This window comes from Melanerpes formicivorus, unplaced genomic scaffold (genome assembly GCF_026170545.1).
Source record: "Melanerpes formicivorus ecotype bairdi unplaced genomic scaffold, bMelFor1.0.p_v2 SCAF_63, whole genome shotgun sequence".
Classification (NCBI taxonomy): Eukaryota; Metazoa; Chordata; class Aves; order Piciformes; family Picidae; genus Melanerpes; species Melanerpes formicivorus.
In genome coordinates this window covers 1,033,606-1,057,617 of record NW_027142415.1, presented here as the reverse complement: position 1 = coordinate 1,057,617, position 24,012 = coordinate 1,033,606, and the positions used below count along the sequence as shown (strand labels likewise).

Below are 24,012 nucleotides of genomic sequence, written 5' to 3'. Positions count from 1 at the left end.
AGAATTGCCATGTTTGGAATATTCAGTGATGAAGAATGAAATGGACTAACTACCTTTCCCCATTCCCAGCCTAGAAATTCTCCACAACTGACAACATTGAATGAAGAAATCAGATCTATTAATTGAAATTTAAACCTTAGAGGGAAATTATCTCCTCTGAATTGTACTGATGAAGAGGGACAAAAGCACAGGCACCAGGTGGAATTCATTCAGGTCTGCATCTTACTGCAGTCAGTGGGTCTGTGCAGTCTGCTGAGCCTGTCTGTTTTTCTGACTTACCACTCACTTCCTCCTGAAACATATCTCCTCCAAGAAGAGGAGATATCTCCTCACACCCTAGAGTAAGCAACCAAAAACCTACTCCTGATTCTAGATCATTACATAACTTTACTATAGATTTTGTATCTACACATACAGGTACACACATATATAAGCTTGCTTATCATGCACTTCACTGAGGGACCAGATGACTCTAGGATGAAATCAATCAACTGACATTTTTGAGACTGATTTTCAGCCTTTGAATTTCTTCTGTGAATCAAAATGACTTTAGATGACCTCACTGCTGTGTACAACTACCTGAAGGGAGGTTGTAGCCAGGTGGGGGTTGGTCTCTTCTCCCAGGCAATCAGCCTGGAGATGCTCTCCAGACAGCCAGCCCCTACCAGCATCTTACTGCAGTCAGTGGGTCTGTGCAGTCTGCTGAGCCTGTCTGTTTTCCAAACTAATTCAGTTTGTGGCACACACTGCACAGCCCATCAGAGCTAAGGCCAACAGGGTCCCTGCACCAACGTCTGTCTTTTCCCCCTGGGTAATTTCACACACCAGTACCTGAGCAGGCTAAGGAAGGGGAGCTAAACCCAAATTCCTCTCATTATCTTTTATACAGCAGACAGACATTTCCACTCAGTTTGATGAATTGATTGAGAGACTGAGATTTTTTTTCACACTGCTTTCTATTCTCACTTCCAATACAGCAAATGAAGTTTGCTGCCACCAAGCTGAGGAGTTGTGCTGTGGGATGCACATGCTCCCCAGGCAGCAGCAGTGCTGGGAAGGGAGAGGGCTCTGAGAGCTACGAATTCACGCAGTGCTTCCATTTGCATAGCTCAGCGTTACAGACACATTGCTTTATTAATAGGAGCAGGAGCCTGCATCCTAGTCGTAGCTCACAGTGCTCTTTGGAGACTCCCTTGGCTCAGCTCCATGAGGATCTGGCCAAATTTGTCTTAGGTTGGGGCTATGACTCATTCAAACTATTGCTGACTATTTCTGTCCCAGCCTGCAAGGAAGATGCCCTTTTGGGATTCAGGGTCTGTCCTGCTCTTTATCGGGTGAATGATCTGCTGGTTCAGCCTCAGTGACTGCTGACTACCTTCAGGGGTGACAGATAAAGACCCAGCCTTTGTGGAATCACTGATCCCAGCTGGCAGAACAGTTCCTAGAGTACACAGACATCTTTCCAAACAAACTGCAAAACTAAGCTCTAGGCAGATGATGACACATCTTGGTCATCAACAGAAACTGGGGCAGCCACCACCAGCACAGCACAGTATTTTGTGTAAGCCAAAGGGCACCAAACACCAGAAGGGCTGCTATGAGTTTTCCAGACTGCATTCAGTTAAATCTTGTCCACATGAACCTTTACATGTCCTAACAGATCTCCCAGATCTTTCATCTAGTGATCCCTAGCTGGTCCCAAACCACCAAGACATGGTTCAGCATCGTTTCTCAGCTGTCCAGCTCCAAGAAGCTTCAATGCCTGAGCCCAAGTGCTGGTTCTCTTGCTGAGAAGGTACCAAAGGGTTCTGAACAGCTTCAGTAATGCTGATAATTTCTAGGCAATGACTCCAACAGGATTCCATTGTCTTCACACTTTAAAGACCTCCAGCTATTTCCAAGGTAAACACTGAAGCTGTATTTCTAGGTGATGACTTAAGGTTTTGTCTTGCCCTCTGAACTCAGCTGGGATGCAAAGTGAGATTTGTAGCGCTCTCTCTCCCACATCTTTTTTCCTCTCCTGTCCCTTGGCAAGTCACACAAGTTTTTCACTGAATGAAAGAGGCTTGAGCTGCAGGGTGTGCCTCAACACGTCACTGATGTTCATGCCAGGCAGAACACAAAGCAAGAAGCAACTGGCTTGCTTCAATGACAGTGAAAACCTGACCCCAGCCTCACTGCCATTTGGTGAAAACAAAGATGCCAAAGGAAATTTTGCCCCTGCCATTTCATGCACGAGTGACAGGTCCCATGCCTCAATTCCTGCTACCTGCTTGCACCCTCAGTGTGCTCTAACTCCCATGAAATGCTGCCTGTTACTATGGCTCATATTGAATCACAGATGTGGCACAGAAAAGAGGTGGTGGAGTCACCATCCCTGGAGGTGTTCAAGAGGGGATTGGACGTGGCATTTATTGCCATTGTCTAGTCATGAGGTCTGTGCTGACAGGTTGGACTTGATGATCTTTGAGGTCTCTTCCAACCTTGGTGATACTGTGAAACTGGGATGTGAAGTAACCCTGTGGCATGCTTTCTGTGTTTCCCAGCTGATTCTCAGAGATCCTGATCTAGTGCTTTCATGTTGGACTATGAGAAAAACATAGTGGTCTATGGCTCCTGTCATACAGCATCATCCTCGTTGCCTGCATGGTATTTACTGATGGGCACAGTTTAATTGGTAAGCCAGCAGTGAGTGGGAAAGTCCCAAGCTCTGAGATTGTATACAGAGAAGGAAAATGAGGAGGGAGCTACCAGAACACTGTCACCCACAAATTCTGTCAACATTTGGGAAACTTTTTGGGTTTCCTGGAATTCACAGGTGGAATAAAACAAGCTTACAGAGAAATCTGATAGCATTTGAGGAAATGTCCCCGAGGTTGAGGTGGGCAGCTGTAAGGCAAATACTGGTTTTGCACACAGCTGCATGATTTCATGCTTCTCAAGTGGTATCATCAGAAAAAGAAATCATAACAGGCTATCCTTTCTAAATACATGCAAAATATTTGTGTGAAGTGGCTTATCTTCCTTTCCTGGGTGCCAGGAGAGATGGGAATGCTGCCTTCTCTTCTGTTTCCCTTTGTTGCCTCTGCCATCAGATGTGCAGAAAAAAAGAGCTTGTGTTCAGTACCCCTGCAGTACCAGCAGTCTGTCTAATTAAAAAGTGCAAGGTAGAATGAATCCTGCAATCTGTTTCAATCTTATCCACACAGGAAAGAGACTTTTATGTGAAGTTAAACCACATTACAATGCTCTGAGTTCCTGTGAGTATCCTCACTGTGGGATGAAGGGGCTTCATTTGTGGTTGCTTTCTATCAATCACTTGGCAAGACAGTGGCAAAGCAATTATCCTTTAAAATGTGCTTAATATAAACAGGAGGGGCACAACAGAACTGTTTATGCAAACAAACCAGATTTTCCCTCCCCACTTTAAGCTGTCAGTATTCCTTGCTGGCTTGCTCTATCAGCTGCCAGTTGCCACGTGTCTTTCTGGTTTTGTGTGATACATTTAATAGAGCAGCACCTGCCTGCTGCACTTGATTCTCTGCTACTGTGCATGAGGCTAATTGAGCTCAGTGCTCAAAACCAAGGTCACAATAATTGATTCATCTTGGATCCTTTGTTGATATTTTTTCTGCTGAATCTAATAATATATTCCAGCAGGAATGCTCCCCCAGGATGGCATTCTTTTGTCTCAGCCACATAAGCAGGGAGCACTCCTACCCTGAGAGACAAGGAATAGGCAGCTGCAGTTACTGTGAGGACAATGTGAGCTGTTTGAAGGCAGTGTCATACAGCTGTTTGACATCAGGGCTCTCCAGGCACATTTCAGTGCAGGCAACATGAGGCCAAACTTCAGGAGCCCCAAGAGCTCTCAACTGAGTCACCTCACAAGATGGGGACATGAGGGAATGATAATGGAGAAGAGGTCCCAAGTGATCACATATTCCATCTGGCAAATACACACTGTCCTCTTGCAAGCAGCATTATTTTGTCACTCCCCCCTAATCTGAAGTCTGTTCAGGAACCTCCCTGCTACAGCAGCCAAAAAGTCCCCCTGATTTCTCCTCTAAGTTTATGCATTCTCAGTTTCTACCCAAATGTTTTTATGCCTTTAGCTCAAATAATTCTCCTTCCATCCCTCTGAATTTATAGATTAGTTTGTATATGCACCAGTCCCTCCCAGTCCATCAGAAATCAAAGCTATGCTACACAACCAACATTTTTATAGGCTTTGCATATTCAGTACATTATTAGCAGACACAGACTTACACTCTCAAGGCAAGAGAAGAGAAGAGAAGAGAAGAGAAGAGAAGAGAAGAGAAGAGAAGAGAAGAGAAGAGAAGAGAAGAGAAGAGAAGAGAAGAGAAGAGAAGAGAAGAGAAGAGAAGAGAAGAGAAGAGAAGAGAAGAGAAGAGAAGAGAAGAGAAGAGAAGAGAAGAGAAGAGAAGAGAAGAGAAGAGAAGAGAAGAGAAGAGAAGAGAAGAGAAGAGAAGAGAAGAGAAGAGAAGAGAAGAGAAGCTTTGTTTGGTCTTTCTGAGCTGACCAAAAAGCTCTGTAGCTACAGCTAGCAAAGTGCTGTGCTGAGATGCTAGGTTGTCCTGTCCTGTGGCATTAGCAGTTCTCCATTAATAGTAGAAATACCTGGAGCAACCCATCTGGAAAGAGCTTTGTCACAACCATGCTCAAATTCCTCCCATCTGTTGCCTCAGACATTACCTCACACTTTGTGCTGCAGAGCCTTTCTCAATGTCAGCCAGTTCTTGTTACCTGATTATTTCAATCCTTCTTCCTGCTGAGGGTGCCAAAGCTATTACTACAGTCACTACACAAGATCAGTCTTCGGGCTAACTCTTGCAGACCTCCATCAGCGAGCTCCTTCTAGCAAGCTGTTTTTCTCTCTCAGCTCTTTGCCTTGTCCTTTATCCTCATTAACCATTTTCTTACCTAGCTTCCAATCTTTACAGTGCTTATCTTGTTTCTTAGCTTAATTGATAATATTCTACACTGTACTGTGCAAAAGCCTTACAGATTAGGTCTACCATTTGACTTCTGTCTAAAAAAAATCTGCTAAACTGTCACAGACATCAGATTTAGGTTGGCAGATTTACCTTTGCTGAACCAGGCTGCATTTTATCCTTGTTTCAATTTATCTTCATGTCCCTAATTATTCTTCCCTGCTGTCTACTTCTGATTTTAGTTTATTGTCTTCCTATTTAACTCTTCTCCTTAATATGACCAATTTCATTTTGGTGCCAAACAAAAGTTTCTTTCATGTTGGCCTCTGTTGTCTTTGCATAGTGAAACTATTTCTTCTCTTCCTATACAAGAATACCTTCTGGCTGTTTGTTTCATTTACTTCATTGCCAAGCTTGATTTATCTTTTACAGCAATTAGACTTTACTCCTTTTCCACCTGCACACTGACAGTTTCCTTTTGTGATTATTCTTTATTCTGCTTCCTTATTTATTTCTAACAACCTTTGTTTAAAGGATGGTTTGTTCTGTTGAATCTGGAACTCTTCTCTATGAGTTCCCCTCTTGTACTTATGGTCTCTTCTCCCAGGCAACCAGCACCAGAACAAGAGGACACAGTCTCAAGCTGCACCAGGGGAGGGTTAGGCTGGATGTTAGGAAGAAGTTCTTCCCAGAAAGAGAGATTGCCCATTGGAATGTGCTGCCCAGGGAGGTGGTGGAGTCACCATCAGTGAAGGTGTTTAGGAAGAGACTGCATGGGGTGCTTGATGATAGGTTGATAGGATGATAGGTTGGACACAATGATCTCAAAGGTCTTCCAACCTGGTTAATTCTAATTCAATTCAATTCAACTCAGCTCTATTCCATTCCATTCCATTCCATTCCATTCCATTCCATTCCATTCCACTCTACTCTACTCAATATAAAATCCAGATTACTTCAAGTCAAAGCTATTTCAAATCTCCCAGACCAGCTATGAGTGTCTTAAAGAGCTGAAAGAGCAGATACTCTGCTTTCTAGACTCATGCAGGTGATGGGGATAGCTTCAGAAGTTCCCTTCAACTGCTTAACAGTAGTGATGACAAATACCTATCCCCTGTCAGGGGTTTGAAAGTTTCCAGTTTAGTGGGAGGGGATTTTAGACAAAAAGAATATGCTTTTTGAAGACATTTTAGTGGTTCCTAAAACACTGTTTAGACTGAAAGCATGGAGAAGTGATGCCCTCTGACTGATGCTGTCTCTGCCTGTTGAACATTTCCTTCATTTTGGCAAGAAACTGAGAGAAATTAGGATGCTTTATCCCTGGGTTCAGCATTTTGCAAGGTGTTGAAAATTCAGGTCCCATGACAATGATTTGAATGGCCTTCAAGGAGCCAGCCTATATCTCTGTTCATTTATCCATGCTCAACTCATTCTCCAATGACAATTCTTTGTTCAAGACACTGAAGAAAGAATATTTCACACTAACTGAAAGCAATGCTAATAACATTAGCACTGCTAATAACAGTAACTGCTGACAGCAGTGTCCAGAGAGAGAAATGTTCAAGAGAGGATTGGACGTGGCACTTGGTGCCATGGTTTTAGTAGTCATGAGGTGTTGGGTGACAGGTTGGGCTTGATGATCTTGAGGTCTCTTCCAACCTTATTGATTCTATGATATGCCAGTGCTGGAAACTTAGAACCCTGTGGTTCCTCTTCATTTTCTATAACTAATTAGGAATCTCAGGGGTTCTACCCTAGCATTTAAAAGCTTTGTTCATGATTTAGAGTGCAAAATAACAACTCCTCACTACAAGGTAAGTAAGCAATTTCCCAGTGCCTTGTGGGTCAGAGCACTTATTTGGTTCATTGCAAGCAAGTCTGGCCAGTAATTGAAGTAGATTACACAGGCAGATACTGCTGTCTCTTTTCCTTCTCTGGGGACTGTCTGTGGGCAGGTTGATTTTACACATCTGTTGACTGCAGTTCACACTAACAATCTGGGTTTCATTTTCTGTGTTCTTCCAACTAGCCAATACCAGGCAACCTGCTATCCCATATGACCAAAGGCAGAACTCAGCACCTGGGGCAGTTTTAGGCTTTAGGAAATTTCAGCCCACTACTACAGCAACATAGCAGCGGTTTGGTTTGGTTTGGTTTGGTTTTCCCCCTGACTGGTTGGTTGGATTGTCAGTATAAAGTACTTATTGCTCCTGCCTGCAATTGCTTTTATTTAGTGCTGACATGAGTTCCAGCTGGCCTCAAACACCTCTGATACAAATGAAAATTCACTTGCCTACCTCCCTTTCCTCTCTACAACTACCTGAAGGGAGGTTGTAGCCAGGAGGAGGTTGGTCTCCTCTCCCAGGCAACCACCACCAGAACAAGAGGACACAGTCTCAAGCTGTGCCAGGGGAGGTTTAGGCTGGATGTTAGGAAGAAGGTCTTCCCAGAAAGAGAGATTGGCCATTGGAATGTGCTGCCCAGGGAGGTGGTGGAGTCACCATCACTGGAGGTGTTTAAGAGGAGACTTGATGGGGTACTTGGTTGCATGATTTAGTTGATTAGGTGGTGTTGGATGATAGGTTGGACTTGATGACTCAAAGGTCTCTTCCAACCTGGTTAATTCTGTATTCTGGTGTCTCTTAGATGAGCAGGCAGCAGAGCAGCCAGGGCCTGAGAAACACCAGCCTGTCTTTCCTTAGGATCTGTTCACCTAGCATTTCTGTTCTGATAATTAGGCATTTCCAGCAAAAATGTATTTTTCTAGAGCACTGCTAACCACTTCTGTTTGTGAGGACTTTGCTAACATAAGGCACACACAAAACAATAAATAAAAGAATATCCCAAGGTAAAAGCTCTGAAAACAGCCTACAAAATGTGACATTTAGGATGAGCTAGTGTCTGCAAAAGTATCATTGGAATTGAAGCTTTCATCACAACTCCTGCAATATGAATGCCAGATCTTTTACACTCCTTTTGACGGCTCCAAGGCAGTGAGTACCCACGTTGCACTGTTCATGCTTTGCAGCTAATGAATCTTTTGCAAGACAACGCTGTGAAAGAGAGAGAGAGCCCTTTAACAATGCAGGATTTCACAAAGCTGCCATATCTGTGCTGTGTTGTTAAAAATCTACTGTCAGGCTGTGCAGCATCTTGGTGGGAGGCATTTCATTTTCCAGCTTCCACTCTTTTTTTGTCATTTTGCTTCAGAGCTTTCTTATTGTAGAGCATCCTGCACCCTCAGACAAAGGGTGAGCAGATGTGGCCCTTTCTGTCAAAAGAATGCACACCCAGGTGTAGATCAAAGACACACCTAACTCCTTTCCATCTCAAGGCAGCTCCTCAAATATAGATGCCTGACTATTTTCTAATTGATTATTATTTGGAGGAGGAAATTCAAAGAAATAAGATGCAGAGAGATGTGAAAAAGAAGCTTCTAAATTGCAGACAGTGCAGCTTTTCCTACTACTGTGCCCAGTTCTGGGGCCCTCAGTTTAGGAAAGATGTTGAGTTGCTGGAAAGTGTCCAGAGAAGGGCAACAAAGCTGGGGAGGGGTTTGGAGTACAGCCCTGTGAGGAGAGGCTGAGGGAGCTGGGGTTGCTTAGCCTGGAGAAGAAGAGACTCAGGGCAGACCTTCTTGCTCTATACAACTCCCTGCAGGGAGGTTGTAGCCAGGAAGGGGTTGGTCTCTTCTCCCAGGCAACCAGCACCTGAACAAGAGGACACAGTCTCAAGCTGTGCCAGGGGAGGTTGGATGTTAGGAAGAAGTTTTTCACAGAAAGAGAGATTGGCCATTGGAATGTGCTGCCCAGGGAGGTGGTGGAGTCACCATCACTGGAGGTGTTTAGGAAGAGACTTGATGGGGTGCTTGGTGCCATGGTTTAGTTGATTAGATAGTGTTGGATGATGGGTTGGAATCGATGATCTCAAAGGTGTCTTCCAACCTGGTTAATCCTATCCTATCCTATCCTATCCTATCCTATCCTATCCTATCCTATCCTATCCTATCCTATCCTATCCTATCCTATCCTATCCTATCCTATCCTATCCTATCCTATCCCATCCCATCCTATCCATGGGAACAGAGTTGTTGGGAGGGAGTCCCACTGTAAGACATTTAGTACTCTGGAAAAGGAAACATGCACCTAGGTTTCTGCACATTACCAATGGCACAAACCCCCCCACCCTGGTAATATGATTTATCCTCATTATGATCAGAGGATTAGAAGCCTTCACCAGGGTAAAGCCCCTGAGAGATTAAAATGCATTCAAAGTTTATGGGTCAAGCAGCTTGCATACTCAGTTTCATAAGGAAAATATCTTAATGCATATGACTGAGGATGGAATAATGCAAAAAATAGTTGCTTAGCCTGCCTGCACTGCCTGCTCTACTAGAAATAATGATGCACCACTGACAACATCACTGTCAGAGTTGAAAATATGTAGGTGTCAGTCCCCTAACAAGTGCAAGCAAATTATCTTACTGACTTCAGCTTATATTTGCACACAAGTTGAAAGTAAAAACAAAACAAAACAACCCCAACCAAACCCAAACCACCCCAAAGTGAGAAAATAATTTGAAGTGTTTTCTCAGCTTGGTCAGATGACTGGGAAAGGTCTCTCAGGTGTTTCTGGAAGGCTTGCCAGATGAAAATCAAACTGATAAACAATCAATCTTCTATGTCCTGTTCCCAAACCACAGATACCACATCCATTCTTCACTAACATAACCCAGGACTCTCTGAAACACTTAGAGTCACAGTAAGGCCTCCTCTTTATCTCCATAGTCATAAACTGTGAATTTTGACCAGGCTGGATGAGGCTCTGGCCAGCCTGCTCTAGTGTGGGGTGTCCCTGCCCATGGCAGGGGGGTTGGAACTAGATGATCCTTGTGGTCCCTTCCAACCCTGACTGATTCTATGATACTATGAATTGTTACAAGATTACTGCTCCTTGAGTGGCAGACCTCACTAACTTAGGAACATAAACTGAAGCCTACTGAGGCCAGTAAAAAGCTCACACTGGCTTCAGTGATTTGAATCAGGATGGTGAAGTACATGGTTTTAACGAGGTTCCTATTCTTCTCCTTTGTTTCCAGTATGGACCAAATTCCTTGTCCTCTTGTTCTGGTGCTGGCTGCCTGGGAGAAAAGACCAACATCCGCCTGTCTACAACCTCCCTTCAGGTAGCTGTAGAGAGCAATAAGGTCACCCCTGAGTCTCCTCTTCTCCAGGCTAAGCGACCCCAGCTCCCTCAGTCTCTCCTCATAGGGATAGAACAGAACAGAACAGAACAGAACAGAACAGAACAGAATAGAATAGAATAGAATAGAATAGAATAGAATAGAATAGAATAGAATAGAATAAGACCGGGTTGGCAGAGACATTCAAGATCATTGCATCCAACTCATCATCCAACACCACCTAATCAACTAAACCATGCAAGCAAGCACCCCATCAAGTCTCCTCCTAAACACTTCCACTGATGGTGATTCCACCACCTCCCTGGCAGCACATTCCAATGGGCAATCACTCTCTCTGTGTAGAACTTCTTCCTAACATCCAGTCTGAACCTTCCCTGGCACAGCTTGAGATTGTGTCCTCTTGTTTTGGTGCTAGTTGCCTGGGAGGAGGAGACCAACCCCCTCCTGGCTGCAACCTCCCTTCAGGTGGTTGTAGACAGCTATAAGGTCTGCCCTGAGCCTCCTCTTCTCCATGCTAAGCAGCCCCAGCTCCCTCAGCCTCTCCTCACAGGGCTGTGCTCCAAACCCCTCCCCAGCTTTGTTGCCCTTCTCTGGACACATTCCAGCAACTCAACCTCTTTCCTAAACTGAGGGGCCCAGAACTGGACACAGGACTCAAGGTGTGGCCTAACCAGTGCAGTGTACAGGGGCAGAATGACCTCCCTGCTCCTGCTGGCCACACTGTTCTTGATGCAGGCCAGGATGCCATTGGCCCTCTTGGCTGCCTGGGCACACTGCAGGCTCATGTTCAGCCTACCTTGATGTAATGAGAAAGCTGTCACCTGCTCCCTTCCAATGGAGGGACTCTGCTGTTAGAAACAGCATGGAAAAGTCATTTTTAGAAGTATCAGCAAGTGAGGGTTTTGCTTGCAACATTTCAGATTTCTGATGCTGAAAGGTTTTGATTATCTTGTTCAAGAGGGGATTGGACGTGGCACTTGGTGCCATGGTTTAGTAGTCATGAGGTGTTGGGTGACAGGCTGGACTTGCTGATCTTTGAAGTCTTTTCCAACCTTATTCATTCTATGGTTCTATGATCTGTGTAGCCAAATCCTTTGTCACAGTTCCTCCCCATGACTCTAGATCACAATATACGACTTCCTTGATTTATTATGAAGCAGATGCATTTTCTTCATTTGCAAATTGCCACTATATCCAGAAAATCTGAATTTTAATAGCTCCATCTTGGATAAAATAATGAATGAATTTGCCAAGGCAGAATATAATTGATTGTGCTTGGCTTGCTAGTTAATGATATAATAGAGTGTGACACTCGACCTGCTGGTGCAGAACACAATCAGTATGCATGCTCTAGCTAGTGGAAAAACATAACATAAACTGCTTAGATTATTTAGTGAGAACCCAATTTACTTCAAACAGCTAAACCCCAACACACAGCTTGCAAATGAAAAGTATGAACTTAAATAATTCCCAGAAAAATAAAGCTAAGGCTGAGACCAAAATGTTAAGAAAAGAACAGCTCCCAAGCAAAACATTTTGTGGTGCAACAGTTAACCCTTAACCTACAACAGAGCTTTTATTACAAGAAGGATCTGGATGTGCTGGAAGGTGTCCAGAGAGGGTTGGAGCTCCTCTGCTATGAAGACAGACTGAGAGAGTTGGGGCTATTCAGGCTGGAGAAGACCTTATTGTGGCCTTCCAGTATCTGAAGGGGGCCTACAAGAAAGCTGGGGAGGGACTTTTTAGGGTGTCAGGGAGTGACAGGACTGGGGGAATTGAACAAAATTAGAAACCAGTAGATTCAAATTGGATGTTAGGAAGAAGTTCTTCCCCATGAGGGTGGTGAGACACTGGAATAGGTTGCCCAGGGTGGTGTAGAAGCCTCATCCCTGGAGGTTTTTAAGGCCAGGCTGGATGTGGCTCTGAGCAACCTGACGTAGTGTGAGGTGTCCCTGCCCATGGAACTGGATGATCCTTGAGGTCCCTTCCAACCCCAACAATTCTAAGATTCTCTTTGGGGCATGATGAACTACAATCTAGCCTTCTACCTCAAATGGAAAGTCACAAACCATTTCATTTTAAAAGAGTAACACCTTGAAGAATTAACTTGAATTGCAAGTATAGCACCAGAGTTGTGTCCAGTTAACACGCTGCATTTCTAGCTGGGAACTGTTCAATGCTCTACAAAGATCACTGCACATGGAGTAAGAATACAAGTGCAGCTGTTTATAATCTCCCTGTCCTGCATGTTGTGATGCTGCAAGTTTGTATCACCAAATAAAAAAGTAGAAGAGAATGTTATGCTAAAGAATCAAAACAATTAAAATGCAATCTCCCCCTCAGTTTGGTTTCAGAGGCTCAAAAGCTCAGTTAAATCAATTTCCTGTATTTTCCATGGATTTTCATAGATTTACTGCTATAGGTGCAATAAACCTGTCAGGTGGTACAAGTAGCAGCATAAGGAAAAAATCCTAACTGTTTCTTGAGAGCCTCATAAAACCATACTCTGCAAGAGGCACTAAAACTCTCAGCTGATCCTAATTCAGCATCAAACTCTTTGCTTCCTAGTGCAGTGGGTCTGTGCTCAGTGGTCAGTGCAGCAATAAGCAGAAGGTCCTGCACATCTGAAGGACATGCAAAGCTGTGTTAGGGGCACACCAGCTTTTTGGAAGCTAGAAAACAAGCAAGTGTGAACAGTCTCAGGAGGGGAATTAATTCAGATCATTTAATGTTAACGTATTAGACTTCATCTTTGAGTTCAAATCACATATTTCACAGGTCTACTTCTTCATATAAAATGATACCTGGTAGCAAATCAGAAAGTAAAAGAGGAAGTGTTTTGACTAAGGATAAAAACATGGTAACTGAAGAAGTAACCAGATAACTGAGAGGGCTTCTAAATCTAGGTGACCTCAGATTAGAGCCTCTCTTTTCAAATTTCCTATGCCTCATAAGTTTGAAGGGTATGAAAGGAGACACTGACAGCTCAGAGGCTGATACTACATTTCAGGTAAAGGCTCCTCCACCAGTTCTGACAAAGGTCTCCTCCTTATCAGCACTTCAGCTGGGAAGAACAAAGGAGAGGCATTTATAAGTTATATGGATTATGGGATGACTACAAACCACAAAGGAAAGGCAGCAACGGAAATTTTGAAGTAGATTTTTGGAAGAGTCCTTTCCTTCATGCTGCCACCCCAGGTCTGGTCAGAGCTGTTGGAAGCTACCCCTGGCAAGTAAAAATTAAAGTAGTGCTAAAAATGTTGATGAACAAGTACTTAAAACTTGTAACAACAAGACCAAGTGAGCTGTCATTAAAAACTGGATATCATACAACAAAATTGGTTTTGGTGTGGGAAGCTTGAAGCATAAAACCATCTGCAGTTTACTGTGTAGACCTAACAAAGCTTGGAGGCTTCTTTTGTTTCATGGTTCTGTGTTGAAAAGTCTTCAGGCATATTGCAATTACCCAAATACTTCTCTCATTTCCACATACCTTGTAGTGGAAGAGGAATAATCCACAGAAGAGGCTGTACAAGTCAGCTGTGAGTAGGGAGAGGTTGACGGCAGTAGCACTGGTTTTCTTTATGACCACTGGCATAAAGCTGTAGAGGCCAAACATACAGGCACTAAACCCAACGTACAGCAAGCCTGTGGAAGAGAAACAAGAAGCAAAGTGACCTTTCATAGCCTGCACAAATGACTGATGATGGTAATAAGGTGGCTGTGTTTGTAGACAAGAATGAATAATGCTTTTTCAAAGGAACATGGATTCCAATCATTAAGAAACACATAAATATATAGAGAGGCACTGAGAACATAACTCTAAACTATAATAAAACCCATGAAAACCATATCAGCAGCAGACACTAGGTCCTTTCTCTCTGGTATCCATGATAGCAGAGGTGTTTTAAATTGGTGGCTTATACTACTAGTGAATACCTCATGTCCAACATTAATTTGGACACATTAAATCTAGTCTCTTCAGGAGCTGAATGTCTCCAAGGCCTATCTGAGCTCACCTGAGTTGTACAGAGCACACAATATTTGCTCAGAAGGGACCCAAAAAATGAGTCAAAAGTATTTCCAGAGGAGTCAGTGAGGCAATGGTTTTATTCACAAGGACAGCGCTCAAGTGGCAGAGGTCTTAGTCCTGTATTGCCATCAAAGCTGACAAATCACTTCACAGTTCTGCACCTCTGTTCCTTGTCTGCATTCCTTAATAAAGCTTTCCAGAGCTGAGACTCCTTGCTACATGTTTACAGAGTGTCTCACACAAATTAGATTGTTAGACACTAATACAATAAAAACAAATTACAGTAAAAATGTAATTTCATTTAAGAAAAACCTAAATAAGTTACTGGGAAAGAATTCATTGCTTCAGTTATTACTTGATAATTCCCAAGGCAAATTAATCAATATGAAGTTAAAACCCCAGCAAACACTTTGCTCATCTGCTTTCAAGCAAAATGATACTTCTTAGGCTGCATTATGCTGCAGAATTCCCATCTGATACATGCATGAGCCTAAATTTAGACTCATGACAGCTCCTCAGAGCATGTTGCTCTTGCCTAGAAGTTACAGAAAATCTGATTGCCCAAGTCCTGAAAGGGATCAGAATTGGGGGGAGAAGAAAAAGCCCATATGATTTGTATCTGCTTGCAGATCCATTCAGCTAAAAGCTCTGTAGAAAAACTGTCTAAATGGACAAAATCAGCTGTGACAGTTCTGACTCTCTTGGTCTGTGAGCTGAAGTGGACATTCACCAGAAACAAACAGAGCAGGCACAAAACATTATTATTATGGTATAATAATGGGTTTGTACTCAGAATATGGATAACCATGGGAAGCACTGCTTTTACTAACAGGTAGCAAAGTTTTAAGCTGTGCACTGTATATGGGTAACCCCAGCATCAGTCTTAGGCAGTGCTTGAAAGAGCTGCTCTATGCAAAGTCTGTACTCCGCTGCAGCAGGCAAATGATTGCATAGGTTTGATCAATGAGAAACTGCTTGCACACCTGAGCATTTAGTCAGCTTCCTTTCCAGGCTTAAACCAAGAACAGCTCAGTTGTAAAAGGCATTCTGGACCTGAAGTCAGCATTCTCAAAGCACAATGTGCAAATCACCAGCTGGTCCACCAAGCCCCTGCTAGTCAGTCTGGATTTCAGGTACACATCCAGGTGCTCTGCTGGGCTATGCTCTCAACTAACAGTACAATTTCATGCTGTTGCCTTGGTGTTTACGTTCCTTGACAGCCAACAACATGCACTTCACTGCCTTCTCCTCCAAAGGGCATTTCAGTTCCAGTGGAAAACTGCTTAAATGTTTGTATTCCTATCAGAGGTGAATATAAGGAAGCATTTCATTTACATCTTAAAAATACTTGTAATCCCCACCAGCTGGATGGCATTTGGTGGTGACAGCAAGCAAACTGGAAATAACATTGTATGATTTTCAAATATTGCTTCTTAGAGGGACAGTTTTCAGGCTAAAAATATGTTTTAAGTCAAAGGCTTGCAGCCTCAGCTTCCTTGGGTACCCCTGCAGAGCAAATGGCATCCTTGGGAATCACCACTATGGCTGCAGTCCCAGCTGCTGGGACCTGTGTCTAACCAGGCACTGAGTCACTGGCACCAACTGCCTGTAGCAGGCACTGGAAGGTAAGTTAGGAGGCGATTTTGCAGTGATCTGCTGATCAGCTGGTCTGTGCTAAACCCTGAGAGGCTCATCATTTGTAACTGTCTGCTTTCAGATGTGCTGCCATTGTCCTGAACTGAAGGCTTAAGGTGCACAAAGTAACAAAGTACACTTCCTTGGAAATTCAAGCTGGCTTTTCTCCTAAATAAAACTGATGCTAGTTTCTTTGTCATGATTTCCTCTATCACTCTACAAAATGTGTCATGGTCTCATATGAAACCACTCATTCAGAACACTACAATCATTCTCCTTTCAGTCAAGTTGTCAGCAAGTATTAATACTTAAACCTTCAAGGATTCAAGCAGAACAACGTGGACTTAGTACTAAGTGTGAAGAGGATGAGATGGATCAGAGCAGTTTCCAGAAGTAAAACCAGGAGGGCCAGAGCCTGTTTTAAACATGCCAGACATAACAGATTGCCTTTAGATCTTTATCTTAAAGGGAAAATATATTCTATTTTACATCAGCTGATTGGTAGCTCAACTATTCTTAATAGCACAATTGTGGCAGGTGGCAATAGGCCACTGCATTTTATTAGGTTGCTTGCTGTGGCTTTATCACCACCATTCAGAAGGCTGCTGATTGAACTCTGCCGGACGGCAGGTTTGAGTCTGTTGAAGTGGAGAACTTCAGGACAAGGCTGTGAACACCCTGACTCAGATTTGTCACTCACTGCTTGACATCTCTCTGTCACTGCCAATGCAAGGGAAAGCACACCCAGTGCAGTGGAATCCAGGGAAAAAGACAGAACTGCACATAAGTGTCACCACTTGATCTGTGTACAGCTACTCTGCGTTGAAGTTGTTGCTCTAACAAAACAAGTACACAGCTATGACGCTCTTGCTAAGATGATCTCCTGTTTATGAACTGTAAGGACTCTTCAGAATTAGTGACTAACTTTCAGTAACATTTTAATGGCATCACAGACCAAGCAGGACTTTTATTTTAGTATCACATTCTCGCTGGTATTGAGTTACAAGAGAACTCCCCTGGAAGTATATATGACATTTACACAGCTAGAGCATTAATTCACTACGACCACTGCTAGTTCCATCAGTACCAGATTCATTATGTCCCTGAGCTCCTTATCATGAAGTATAAACAAACACTGATGCAATTATGCTAATGATCTCAGATTAAAGAAGGCCAACACACTTAAAGCAGGCAGTTGAGTGTGCTTCTCCATGGATACTTTAAATTGATTTGTCACTTAACTTTATGGCTCAACCACCAAACCTCCCAGACTTCTAGGGGCAGTGTTTTGTGAAAGCTGCCCTGGTTTTACTAATGCTTGTGCTTATGAGAGGGGATTGTGAGCTCAGTTTAAGGAAAACCACAGTGTGTTTCACAACTTCTATCCCCTGTGCTCAAGGTTTCCCCTTTTCAGCTGCCTTTCCACACTCTTGAGCTGTCATTTTGATGTTCATTCTGAAAGCAGTTAACAAGCTATCCCCAAGCTTGAATCCCCTGCCATGCATATCAGCTCTATACTATTTGCAGTCTTTAATTTCTTCTATTGTCAGAAATGGTAAGAAAAGGGATTAAAGGGACTCTCCTAAAGGGATTCCCCTAAATGCTGATTTGTTTTTAATGCAAAGAATTTGTTGGTCTTAATTAGAAGGGAGTCTTAGTCCATCAACTCAGCTTCCACACTGAAATGGGAAAATGCAATCCACTGCATAGCAGAACTCTGTTATTGTGCACAATGCTACCTAAAATGGTCTAAAAGACACATCTACTATATTCCACCAACACCACTTAGGAAGCAATTAACTATTTGCACGGAGAAATGCTCCCATTGGAGATGAGTTTTATGAGGCTATAATATGCACTGCAAGTACTTTTTAACTTTGGGGGTTTTTTTGGTTAGGTTCCATTTTGTTTCTTTGGCATTCACTGAAAAGGTTTGGCTCTTAGTGACTTCCTCATGTATTTGTCCCAGTGTTGCACTGAGCCTTAGAACTGGAACCCCACTATTGTTTTAGTTCATGGCTGTCTGAATAATTATCTCATGGCATTCATACAGTTCAGCTAATGGTGCTAATATGGCAGTGGGAGGACAGATCATTGAAGAAAGGTGATGAAGCATGTGCTTCATCCTTTGGCAGCAACTGGTGGAAGAGTCACAAACATTGGCTCCTGTGAAACTTTGTGCCTGCCTCTCCAAATGCTGGTAGTCTCCATGCCTCCTTCAGCAAGCATCTTCAATGAGGTAAAGCGTTTTTCTTACCTATTTGCCAATCCCAGGGAACTTTCAGCAGCTCTTTGTGTTCCATGATTGCACTATAAGGGAAGAAAAGGCAAAATTTGATGGAAGAGAATAGAAGTTAAATTATTTCCACTCATTCAGCTCAAATGCTGGACAAAACAACACAAATAATCTTATAACATAAAATCTCTGTAGGAACCAAATGTAATCAGACTTTGCTAATCCACTCTGGTATTATCCCTGTGCCTGTGTATTGGAAAGATCTTCAGGGTAGTAATCAGATGATATAGCATCCAATTTCCACCTGCTTATTTTCAGCTCTCTCTATACCTGCCCAAAGTACCCATCCCCCTATATATGTTCAATCCCCTTGTACTCTGCTGAATTAATACTCTGAAAGCTTTGAACTTGAATGATTAATAACATATCTGAGTTATTCACCCTTCAGAGTGGCTCTGCAGGGTGAGATAAATAGATATCTCAGGCTGGCTTTGGGCTGAGTACTGTGATTTGTTACACACGAGACAGATCAAATAGGCACAGCAGTGAAAGTCAGAAAACAAAGCAAAGGATGGGCCAAGCCACAAAAAGTCTACTTTCAAGATCTTTAACATCAAAATGCCAGATGCAGAAAATTCTGAGGTAGCAACAAGTCAGCTCTTCCCAATCCAGTCAAATGGACTCCTGGAAATCAGGTATCTCATGAGCTAGGTCTTCACCCAGACAACTGTTTTGCCTGATCTGTGATTTGCAGATAACTCCTGGTGTGCAGAGCTCTGCATGCTAGTCTGGACACTATTTTAAACAAGTATAAAGCATGGAATTACACAGATTGAAAAACAGAAAGTACCTAGTATGAAAGGTGGGATGTGGATAACCAAGTCTAACAGTGAACCCGCAGGAACTCAGTGCCTCCCAGACTAATCTGGTCTACAGAGCGGCATCCTGGAAATTCTAATTTGCTTGCTGCTGATGTGTGGCAAATCTAATACTGTGTATGGAATAATAAGATTATTTTGTCTGCAAAATAACTAAATTATAAGTCTCTTTGCATGCATGAGGCAGCTGACTCTTTTATCAGCAAGTCCTGAAGAACATCATGAAAACAAACTGCAATGTCTCTTGCTCTGGCATACAGATTTTGATGTAACTTAAATGTAGGAACATTGCTTTCATACTACTGCCTATCCAGGACAAAGGAAGTTTAACCCAGCATGCTATAGCCTGTGATTAATTATCAGCTGTGAAATAAAGAGGGGTAGGAACAACTTTGCCAGAAGCTGTCATTTAGTCACGCCACATTCACTGAAGGATTGGAACTGTGGTGATCTTTGAAAGGTTGTGGTGATTGGAGGAGGTCCCTGATGACTGAAAAAAGGAGAAATGCAACATCCAGCTTCAAAAAGATCAAAACCTACAGCCTGGCCAGCCTTACACCAACCTTCACAAAGCCTAGGGAGCAGATCTTCCCACAAGCTGTTTGCAAAAACGAAGAACACATGGCTGGAAACAGCCAGCACAGACTTCTCAAGAGCAAACCACACCCAACCAAACTGACTGCCTTCTATGATGAGATGAAGGGCTCAGTAAATGAAGAATAGGGAACAGGTGAGAGGATGAGGAGAGCATACCTTGACTTTAGCAAAGCTTCCAGCATGACTTCCTGAAAAAGCCTTAGAGAGTCAATGGGTGTGAACTGAATGGGTGGACTACCAATAGCCAAGAGACACCTCATTAAGAAAAGCAAATATGAACTCCTGCACCTAGAGTGGAATAACCCTATATAAGAGTACAGGGAGCTGACTGGATAGGAAACTGCTTTTTAGAACCAAACCTTGGAATCCTGTCTCTGAGACATTCTTTTAGAATCATAGAATCAACCAGGTTGGAAAAGACCTCAGAGATCATCAAGTCCAACCTACTACCTAATACCTAACACCTCCTGACAACTAAACCATGGATCCAAGTGCCACATCCAATCCTTTTTCAAACACCTCTTGTCTAGTCTCAGACATCATCTCTCAACAGCCAAGTAGAAAGCTTCACCTAAGAATATCTTTCATCTCCTCAGTAGGAAAGCACAGGTACATGGAAGACAGATTAGTTCCATGATTATTACCCTGAGGGTTAAATCCAAACCCTGTAAAATTATCTCTTAAGATATTCAGTGACATAGAACCACTGTATGTGGAGGAGTGAGAGTTCAGCCTCACACCCAAGAGCCAGCAATGAATAAAATAGTATAGAATAGAACAAACCAGGTTGGAAGAAACCTTCATGATCATCATGTCCAACCCATCATCCAACACCACCTAATCAACTAAACCATGCAACCAAGCACCCTGTCAAGTCTCCTCCTAAACACCTCCAGTGATAGTGACTCCACCACCTCCCCAGGCAGCACATTCCAATGGGCAATCACTCTCTCTGTGAAGAATTTCTTCCTAATATCCAGTCTGAACCTCCCCTGGCACAGCTTAAGACTGTGTCCTCATAGTGGATGTGAGAGAACACTGAAGTTTGCACAAGCACTGCCTCACAGTTACCTCAAATATTTCCCAGACTACTTCAATTTCTAGGACCTAATGGTGGTTCTAAGGTAGCCAGCAGCATTCCAAAGTCTATAATCATAACATGCAGTGCTGGCTTCTCTTTCAAACAACCGTACTTAGGTAAATTAAACCTCTGTGAGCACATAACTGTGTGATGTTTGCTCTTCATTACAGGAAAAGCTAAGAAAATGCTGAATTGCTTCACGGAACCACGTAGCAGAAACGTTATTGGCGTCTCCCCAAATGAAAACTTTTGCCACCTTGTTAAAAAGGTACACATATGAGCTCAGTGTTGGATCTCCACACACCACAAAAGCACTAGCAGCAACAAAAAAACCCCAAGACCTGCAGGAGCTGGTAGAGACAAACCTGCTGGTGAGAACTTTTGGGTCAGAGGTTGACTACCAACACCTTAGAGCTCTCAGCAAAGAAATACTTTCATATTGTTTCCTTCCGCTTGTCTCCTCTGTATACAAAGGTACCTTGTTCCAGCAACAGCTTCTTCTCTCCAGCCAAACAACTCACAGACCCTGAATTGTGACTAACTGCTTGGGTCAAGAAGGGCTAATGGCACTATAATTAAATTCAGAAATACAAGACATGAACATGAGAGTTTTCACACACAGAGCAAGGCAGGGGCACCACTTTGATGCCCTCCTGAACACTGTAGGTAACAAAACCACTTTAGACAAAGATATTAGGCACGTTTACGTGCTCTTGAATTCTATATGGGTCTAAAAGGACCTGTCTGTGTGGTAGCCAGTTCATATAAATAATTTTAAATCATGCATTCAGATCCCTCACAACTATAAGAAGCTTTCTGCCTAAAGAACTGATTATGTGAGAATTAATGGGTTATTGTTTCGATCAGTCTCTGTTCTCAGAGGCTGTGTAGCTCAGATGTGTAGGGAAGCAACCTGGTTTTGACTCATAATCAAAGCTGTTCTGTGTGACAAGCACCAGAGAAGGACCTGCATAACGTGGTCATCTTGCATGGTGATATTTATTAAACTCTCACCAGACCCAGTACTACAGCACTGGGAGATACCTTCCAACTCTTAGGCTTGTAGGCGAGATGCTCATTAGGTATATGTGGATGAAGACAGGATGCAGTAGGTCCTGAAGTCCATGTGCCAATTGCCTGAGTACCACATATTTTGAAGAGAAAAGGCCAGCTTTTTACAGGCTTTTGCATTATTTCCACCACATCATCACATTGCTACACAGAATGAGCCAATCAGTAAAATGCTTTCTGGCTGGGTGAGTTTTCCACATCTTTAGAAATCTAGAGTGACTTTTGAAAAGTATGAGGCAGAACCAGAGGGAAGTGTAGATTTTGTTAGTCCTAGATCAGACAAAAATGTGAGGGATGCACCAACAAGATGATAGGATGTGTCTTGTACTCCTCCCTTCCCAAGTGACTACCCTAGTTCTACCACACCAATCCTTGAGTACTGAGGTACAAATCTGTGCCATTACTCAAATCATTGGAGGTATTCAGGAGGAGACTTGATGGGGTGCTTGGTGCCATGGTTTAGTTGTTTAGGTGGGTTGGATTGGTTGATGGGTTGGACATGATGATCTTGAAGGTCTCTTCCAACCTGGATGATGATGATGATGATGATTATTATTATTATTAAATTCACTAACCTGGAACTGAAAACCTGTGCAAATTCCAGCATTAGAGGACACCTCTACACATGGCTACCTTCAAAGAGTGGCATAGAATAGGATAGGATAGGATAGGATAGGATAGGATAGGATAGGATAGGATAGGATTAGGATAGGATAGGATAGGATAGGATAGGATAGGATAGGATAGGATAGGATAGGATAGGATAAACCAGGTTGGGAGAGACCTTCAAGATCATCGCGTCCAACCTATCATCCAACACCACCTAATCAACTAAACCATGCAACCAAGTACCCTGTCAAGTCTCCTCAAGGCCACAGCTGCACTTATTTGAATGACCTTGGGGCTCAAACCTGCTCACTTACAGCTGGATTCCGCTGAAGAAGGAGCCAAAGAGTCCAATCATGCCCAGGAATTCCACTCGGCTCAGGTTTCGGACGATGTACTCCTCACAGACATTTGAGATGCCGTATAGCGTTGCTCCTCCCAGTACTAAGAGATCCCCTATCAGCTTATTTTCACCTGGGAATAAACAGAGGGAAAAACAAAAATCAGAATGTTTCAAAGCAACCATTTTTTTTTTGTCTAGAACCACTGCAAGTTTTTCCCCTACAGATTTCAGTCCTGAGTCGTTAACCTGTTTGGGTTTACGAGCTGAGCACAAAGGTTTTCATTCAATACTCAAGCAAAATGTAGCAGAAGAGAGCTTTATCCTCACTGCAGACAAGAGAATTTGAAAGAATCTTTAAAAATTGCTTAAAAAAAAGAAATTAGAAACTCAATGGCTCTTCACTGACTAATCCTTCTTGTTTGATTATCAGTGTTTCTGTAGATAGAATGTGACTCAGCTACGTAGGGCAGTTTTGCATCTCGCCTTGAAATCCAGCCAGCCTAAAACATGTCCAGTATTTGGATGTGAAACCAACTGAAAAATTCCTTGTACCTGTGAAATGAGTGAAGAAATCATTACAGCCCCAATCCCAACCTCATTCTCACATGAAGCTGTTTGACAAGAGAGAGAGAAGGGAGGGCAGGGTGTAGACAGGGTGAGGAGAATGACAGGTTTTAAGAGAGTTTCCATTAACATTGCAGTTCCTGATGCATGCAACAAACATCAAGATGCATTTTCAGTACCTCCAGGTATATAGAATCACTAAGCCACTGTATTATCAAAGCCTGTCTGAGATCTTTTTATGTCTTGGAGGTTTTTATTGCTGGGGGTGGGGGGGGTTGGGGAGGGCTGCAGGGAGATTTGATCGAGTTCCAGCTCGCAAACTGAGGTCCTGGCTTTGCAAAATGATGTGTCACGTGATTGCCTCTGCACATATGGCTTGTGAAATGATTTCTACAAGAGCTACAGCTTCACAAAGTTGTCAGACATTGCTGCAGAACCATATTCTGAAAGGCTGAATATAATGGCGTTGCCTTTGGAAAGGTTCAGGAGAAATGCTGAGGTACTAACTCCTGGCTTGTTTCTGCCTACTTTTTGTTTGATGGAAACTTTGTTTTCCTTTGAAATAGTTCAGGACTTCTGTTTTTGAGTTCCTGTCTTCTTTCAAAGTTCTGTTATTGACTTGGAAAGTGCACACTGCAGTCAATCAAAATGGAAGGCAAGCATACTGGCTGCTTCAAAAGGATCTTTCCAACAATTTTCTTTATTGAGTCCTTTTGAGCCTTCAGTTTTCATCCCAAAGTGAAACTTCCAGTGAGAAGACATTCGTGAATATAAGAAAAGATCTGAATCTCTCAATGATTCTCTGTTTTG

General features: G+C 42.9%; 1 protein-coding gene across 1 annotated transcript in view; it reads right to left on the bottom strand.

Annotated features, from left to right (window-relative positions):
* Positions 1–24,012, bottom strand: part of SLC35F1 (solute carrier family 35 member F1) — a 213,291-nt gene that overhangs the window by 7,531 nt on the left and 181,748 nt on the right. The window contains exons 5-7 of the mRNA XM_068162296.1: positions 22,613–22,769; positions 18,084–18,136; positions 13,652–13,806 (exon numbers count right to left, since the gene is read on the bottom strand). Coding sequence (XP_068018397.1) covers positions 13,652–13,806; positions 18,084–18,136; positions 22,613–22,769 — 365 coding nt within the window. The remainder of the gene's footprint in view (positions 1–13,651; positions 13,807–18,083; positions 18,137–22,612; positions 22,770–24,012) is intronic.